Genomic DNA, 6,091 nt, shown 5'->3' with positions numbered 1-6,091 from the left:
CTCAATCACACCACTAAAAAATAATGTAGCCCTATCAATGAGAATGTTGATTATTGGTTTTCATGCTTGAGATAAATAAGCCATAATTTAATGTGTATGACACTAACTTAGCCTCCACTTAAGTAGGTTCTTATCGCCTAGTTCTAAAAAAATTGTAAAAAATAAAAATGTAAAATTTGATCATCTTTTATCAAAAACTAATCATAACTATGCTTGCACAAGTAGTCTACACCTATAGTTACAACAAATAATGCACTTACACAGCTTTCCCCTTTGAGGAAAATCAAAATTAGGCTCATAATTAGACATTTTATGTATTAAAAACAGGTTGCGCAAAAAGGCCATGTATGAGAAGAGGCCCAAAAAGTGGCTCTAAAGTTTTGGAAAATTCAAAACAAAGTAGTATTTACCCTATATAACATGGGTGCACCTCAAGTTTTACATTATTAGCTTGCATATGGAAGGAGAAAAATTCATGCTCCACCTGTATAAAAAACGTCATTTCAATATTAGCGAGTCAAAAATTTATCCAATAATTGTGGTTTGATGATTCCAGGATTTAGTTTACATCATGGGCTTTCCATCAAGCCAAGTTTCATGATCAAACTATGTCCCTTCTAAAAGTTATGTCCAAATTACTACTATTTTGAAAACAGCAAAAATCATGCATTTTATCAGCATGTGTCTAAGAAAATTAAAATATTACCTTGCAAAAGCTAAGAAAAGTGCAATTTAAAAAATCTCAAGGATTTTTTGGGTCTTGAGGAACATCTGTGGATGTTAAGCATTTCAAAACTCTTAATAGATTGCCCACAAAAATTCAAGAACTTTTCAGGACACTTTAGTGTCTCAGGACACTTAAGTGTCCAATTACAGAACTAGTGTTAAAGAATGCAAGAGAAGTATTAGAGAACTTGTGATGTATGTCAACAAGTAAAAATCATGTCACTGTTGGTTGAAACTCGATGCCAATGAATTTAGCTATAGCGTAATAAACATTTGAGTTAGGGAATCTATTTTGTCAAATTGTTACGCTTATTATGCCAGTATGGCCATTAGTTACTTTACAATGTGGATAGTAAAAGAGGAAAATACACAAAGTATTGTGAGATTTATATACAAGAATGTGATTGTCTTTAGATATGAAATGGAATTGGTAATGATCGTACACCGCATGTTGTCTACAAAGTACTGTTGTAAAAACATCTCAAGTATTTGACCCTAGCTAACTAATGACATGTCTGCAAGTCTTTAGGAATATTTACGAGAAACTTAATCATGTCTTAATGCTAAAAGATACTGATTTAGAGACAATATTGGTATGTTTGGACTTTTGATGCTAATCAAATGTCCATTGGTTATGATGGCCACAGATGCTTTCAATGACCCAATGTGTGCTATATGTGAAATAGCTATCAATTAAAGAAGCTAGTAAAACCATCAAGTTAAAAGATTTTGAAGTATGACTTAGTTGAGTCCACAAGTTGAGCTGGTAAAAAGGTTAATGGCTATCAAACGGGCCCCAAATGGACTGCTAGTCAAGACTCCATGGGTTACCTCTCAGAGGCGAACTTGAGATGACAATCCCAACCATCTTCTGTGTGCTTGAACAATGGGAGTGCCTCATTGGTCAACCCATAACGACATCCCTAGAGCGATGAGGTTAAGTTACAAAATTAATCCCCAAAGCCATGAGGTAAGTTATGCATATGATAATATGCTCCTTCAAGTTATCCCTAGAAAATAGTGGAGAATGACATTGAAATTTAAAAATGTATGACTACTTGCAAGCCCTTACTTTGAGGTGCAAAGTAAGGTTTCATTAGTTTTTTTTTTTTGGAAAACTCTTTCTCTTTAGGTGCAAAGTAAGGTTTCGTTAGTTTTTTTTGGAAACTCTTTCTCTTTTTGAAAATAATGGAGAATGAAATTGAAAAATGTATGACTACTTCTAAGCCCTTACTTTGAGGTGTAAAGTAAGGTTTCGTTTTTTTAAAAGGAAACTCTTTCTCATTTTTTTTGGCAATTCTGTGTATTTTAAGCTTTGCCACATTAATAAATTTCAACACTTATATAGAAATACATGTGCAGTGCTCACATAATCCGGTTTGTAGTGTAATTTTCTTGGCTGAAATTTAGAAATCCCAGTTGAAATTGTTGCTTTTAATTTGAAGGGTTGAAATTTACACATTTTAGTTATAAATCTCGATATTTGTACGATTTCTATTGATTTTCAAGTCTAAATCTTGGTTAAGCCTACACATTGCCTTTAATTTTAAGGGTTGAAGAGAAAACAATTTTTTGGAGCAATGTACATGTGTGTGGCAGTATGTACATCATACAAATGCACACACATACTTTGACGTACACAAAAGTACATGTGGGTGGAGCACAATACTCTCGTTTCTTAAAACTTTACACCCTAGCCTGCCAGTGCACTTCCCTGAGGTTTGATGGTGGTGATTGGATTACCAAAAAACGTCATCTCAAAACTTCAAACAATCCATTTTGCTGCCATACGGTCCGCAATGTTTGTAATATTTGGCAATTACGGACCATAGAAAATTTCTTAATATATTTACAGTTTCTCCCACACAAAAAAAGAAGAAACTTTACACCCTAGAGGGCCTACACTTGGTTTTTAATTTGATACTTGAGTAATTTTACTAAATTTATAAGGTTTCATGGTTGGACTCTGGAGCGTTTGATTAATTTCGAAGGGTCATTTGAAGCGCACTCGTCGCAGCTCAGGAATGCGCTCCAGTATCCATAAGTTCCATCGGCTTTGAAGTGACTCTCCAGGCTTGTCTCTAGCGCCTTTCGAATCCACATGCGTATCACGAAAAACACATGCGTGTTGTGCAATGTGTGTGTGTGTGTGTCGGGGGGAGGAACGGAGGCGCGCGCTTCACGCGTGTGAGAGAGACACTTGAGTAGAAGACACGTGTACTTCATGTTCCGACTCCCAATTCTATAGCTGGCCCCGCACGAATAAATTATTTGTGCGTCCTTCGTCATAGGTTTGGAAAGGCCTTAGTGGTCGATTTTACAATTTCGCTAGGGGAACTCTCCACAAAAACTATGATTGAATATTTAAAGCCTTGGGGTTCTTTTAGGAAGAGTGATGATAATTGGGATTTGTGGTTGGATTCTATGTTCATTTCTCTTGGGGTTTGCATTCTCATGCTATGTGGTATGTCATGTAAGAGATGTAAAATACCAAGATAAAGAGAATGTCACACATTTTTCACTTTTTAAAGCCGCCTTATGGATTTGACACACACTCTGTTTCTCTTTCTCTCTCTAAATCTAGTTGGATTTAAATTTAAAATTTTGAAAACCCCTCATGAATTTGATAATCTTCTAATCATGTGCACGCGCGCGTGCGCGTACACACACACAATCTAATTGGAATTTGGCAAGCCATCGTGGAAGAATTTCCACTTGTTATAGCCTTCTTTGATTACATCGATTAATACCCATCATTTTATTATCACTTATACATCTAAGACGCTAATTTTAACGTGATAATTTTTGAGCCATGAACTAACTTAAACTATGTTTCTCCATGTGAATCTTGGCACGATTGCATGCACATGACTACTATCTCTGGTTTTGTTTTTGGTGAGGTCTTTGTGTTACAAAGGAAGTAGTATGTGTAACACATAGAGGTGCCCAAAGAATATGATACTGGTATATATGTAAATGAAATGTCATCTGTAAACTTTACAATTGAAGGTTTCCAAATTTGTAGATTTGAGTATGTGGGCATGTGAGTGTGTAAGAGTATGAGTGGGAGTGATGTGTGTCGTGTGAACAAGTCACATAAAGATTGATTTAATGGGGTACTAAAGTCACTCTATATAGATGGGAATAACGAATCTTAATGAAAAACTTTTTTTAGAATTTTTTAACTAATAAACCTTGCTAAAGGGAGGGCGTATGTGTGTTGCCCTATTTCAGAAAATAACGTTTTTAATCCTTCTCAGAAGGCTTTTCCCACGTTCAGGCTAGAGCGAACCTCTCTTTTCCCGAACGTGAGAGAGGGAGGAGAGGATCTGTGTCCTTCTTCTTAGAGTCTTCGAATCCCTAAAGTCCATTTGGAGATCGCCATGGATAACAGTACGATGGAGCCGCAGCAGCAGCAGAAGGGCCTTAATCGTGAGCCTTTCTGCTATTACGCCAAGAGGCCCACCTGCTTCTCCGCTTTGCCCCATACCAGCAGAAACAGGGTGAAGAGGACCATTCTGCGCTCTCTGCTCCGTGACGCCAAGGGCTGTGCCCTTCACCTCTCAGCCCTGCTTGCCTACCTCGCCTCCCTTCCAGGGCGTGCTGAGGAGTACTTGGCCGCCTCCATCATGTTTCTTCGTGAGGTTCTCTCCTCCCTTCCATCGCTGCTACATTTTGTGTGCGCGCGCGCGCGTGAGAGAGAAAGAAAGTGCGCGCGTGTGTGTGAGAGACAGAGTGAGTGTGTGTGTGAGAGAGAGAGAGCGCGCGCGTGCGCGTGTTTTTGTGTGTGTGTGTGAGAGAGAGAGAGAGAGAGAAAGAGAGAGAGTGTGCATGTTTCGGTTGTTTTGGGGGGAGGAGGCTTTCAACTGTGACCCATTGTATGATGGAGACTCAATGATTTTAAGTGTGTGGTTTATTCACGGCGGCCTTAACTGATGTTATGATTATGTGCAGAGCATTAAGAAGGCAAAGGTGAAGACCCTTAGCAAGGATACGGGAATATTGCCAACAAAGACAAAGCCAAATGCTGAAACAGTGGCTGCTGCGGCGATTGGGAAATCGTCCCCATTTCCTTGGAAATGAGACCATCTCTTGCCCTTGCTACACCCCACAGTATGCAATTAATATATTGCTCTTCTTACACACAAATTACATTGTGTATATGCACACAAAAATGTTTCTAGCTACTACAAGCCATTGTACAATTCTCCCAAACGTTAATGTATAGATGGTTGCCTTACATCCCATATACACAGACTGCCCTTTTTATACCCATATAACGCTTCTATCTCCAGTTACAAGCCATTGTACAATTCTCGCAAACGTTAATGTATAAAGTTGTGTTACTACTAGTTGTCAAGTTACCAGGAGGACTGTTTTAGGGCCTTTTTCCACGCTTGGGAGTTGTTCACGCCATCCACTAGGAGCCCCACCGGTGGCCCTCCGAACACTGCCACCGGAGGGGATTTAGTTCCCACTACAGGAGTTGTTAGGTTCGTTCAAATTTTATAAAAGATATTTTATATTGAAATTAATAAGCAACCATTGGTAACTTGGTTCCTACGTGGAAAAATCGGTTGCTATTTGGAAAAAGCTGTCAAAAACTTGTAATGTCAAAAGAAAAGTGAAGTGCTGTGAATGTGGTAGATCTGACCTGCCGATTCTAATGGTGCTACATTTGCCATCGGAAGACATCTGGACTTTGGTTTTTTCGTGGTGTGAATGTGTAGAGGGTTGCCAACTACCCTCCAGCCTCTCACTAGCCCCGTGGCGTGAACAGGCCCTTGGTCGATTGAGGCCGGGGTCACACGGGCGCCCATGTGTGAAGATGTCCGCGGACTTTGGTGTCACACGGGCGCTGGAGAAACTATATCAAAAAAGCTGCCCCCATCAATGTGAGGGACCAGTGCTCAAATCCTACCGTGTGCGCTTGCGCCTTTTTTGTTCAACTATGTCCGGACTCGGGGTGTGGCGAGGGTCTCATGCCGGTCAAGAAACCTTTCCCGGGGGCCTTATATGCATTACATATCCTAAAAGGCTTCTTACGTTAGCACATCTGTCATCGCTGTCCAAGTTTGAGAAAAATTGTTGTGTGCTGACTTTTGTATAGTTACAAAATGCTGTCCAAATACGTATATATGACAGCTTGCAAGTTGCAACTTGCCAGGTGCCTCCTCTAGTCTTGCTACACTAGGGTGCGGAAAGGGGAGTTGGTCCTGTTTATGAGTTAAAAGGTCTGAAATCATCAAGATTTTGAAAGAGGGATTTCATAACATTAAAACAAAAAATGTCTATACGTCCTCACTATCTTTTGTTATTGGGGTATCCTGTTGAATAGGTGTGTAATACTCATGTTGCATATGTG

General features: G+C 39.4%; 1 protein-coding gene across 1 annotated transcript; it reads left to right on the top strand.

The window, feature by feature from the left end:
- Window positions 1-3,974: 3,974 nt before the first annotated feature.
- On the top strand, window positions 3,975-4,977 carry LOC147637938 (uncharacterized). Its single transcript, XM_086798966.1, has 2 exons — window positions 3,975-4,370; window positions 4,681-4,977. Exons 1-2 carry the CDS (start codon window positions 4,110-4,112, stop codon window positions 4,807-4,809), a joined length of 390 nt encoding a protein of 129 aa, XP_086655092.1. The 5' UTR covers window positions 3,975-4,109; the 3' UTR covers window positions 4,810-4,977.
- Window positions 4,978-6,091: the final 1,114 nt, after the last annotated feature.

The sequence above is a fragment of the Cibotium barometz genome, chromosome 6 (genome assembly GCF_041138505.1).
Source record: "Cibotium barometz isolate CiBa-2024 chromosome 6, ASM4113850v1, whole genome shotgun sequence".
In the NCBI taxonomy this organism is placed as follows: domain Eukaryota; kingdom Viridiplantae; phylum Streptophyta; class Polypodiopsida; order Cyatheales; family Cibotiaceae; genus Cibotium; species Cibotium barometz.
This window is presented reverse-complemented; position numbering and strand designations above follow the sequence as displayed.

Coding starts and splice junctions, on each gene's coding strand:
- LOC147637938 (XM_086798966.1), top strand. CDS start 4,110: ATGGATAACAGTACGATGGAGCCGCAGCAGCAGCAGAAGGGCCTTAAT. Junction 4,371..4,680: donor CCATCATGTTTCTTCGTGAG/GTTCTCTCCTCC, acceptor GATTATGTGCAG/AGCATTAAGAAGGCAAAGGT.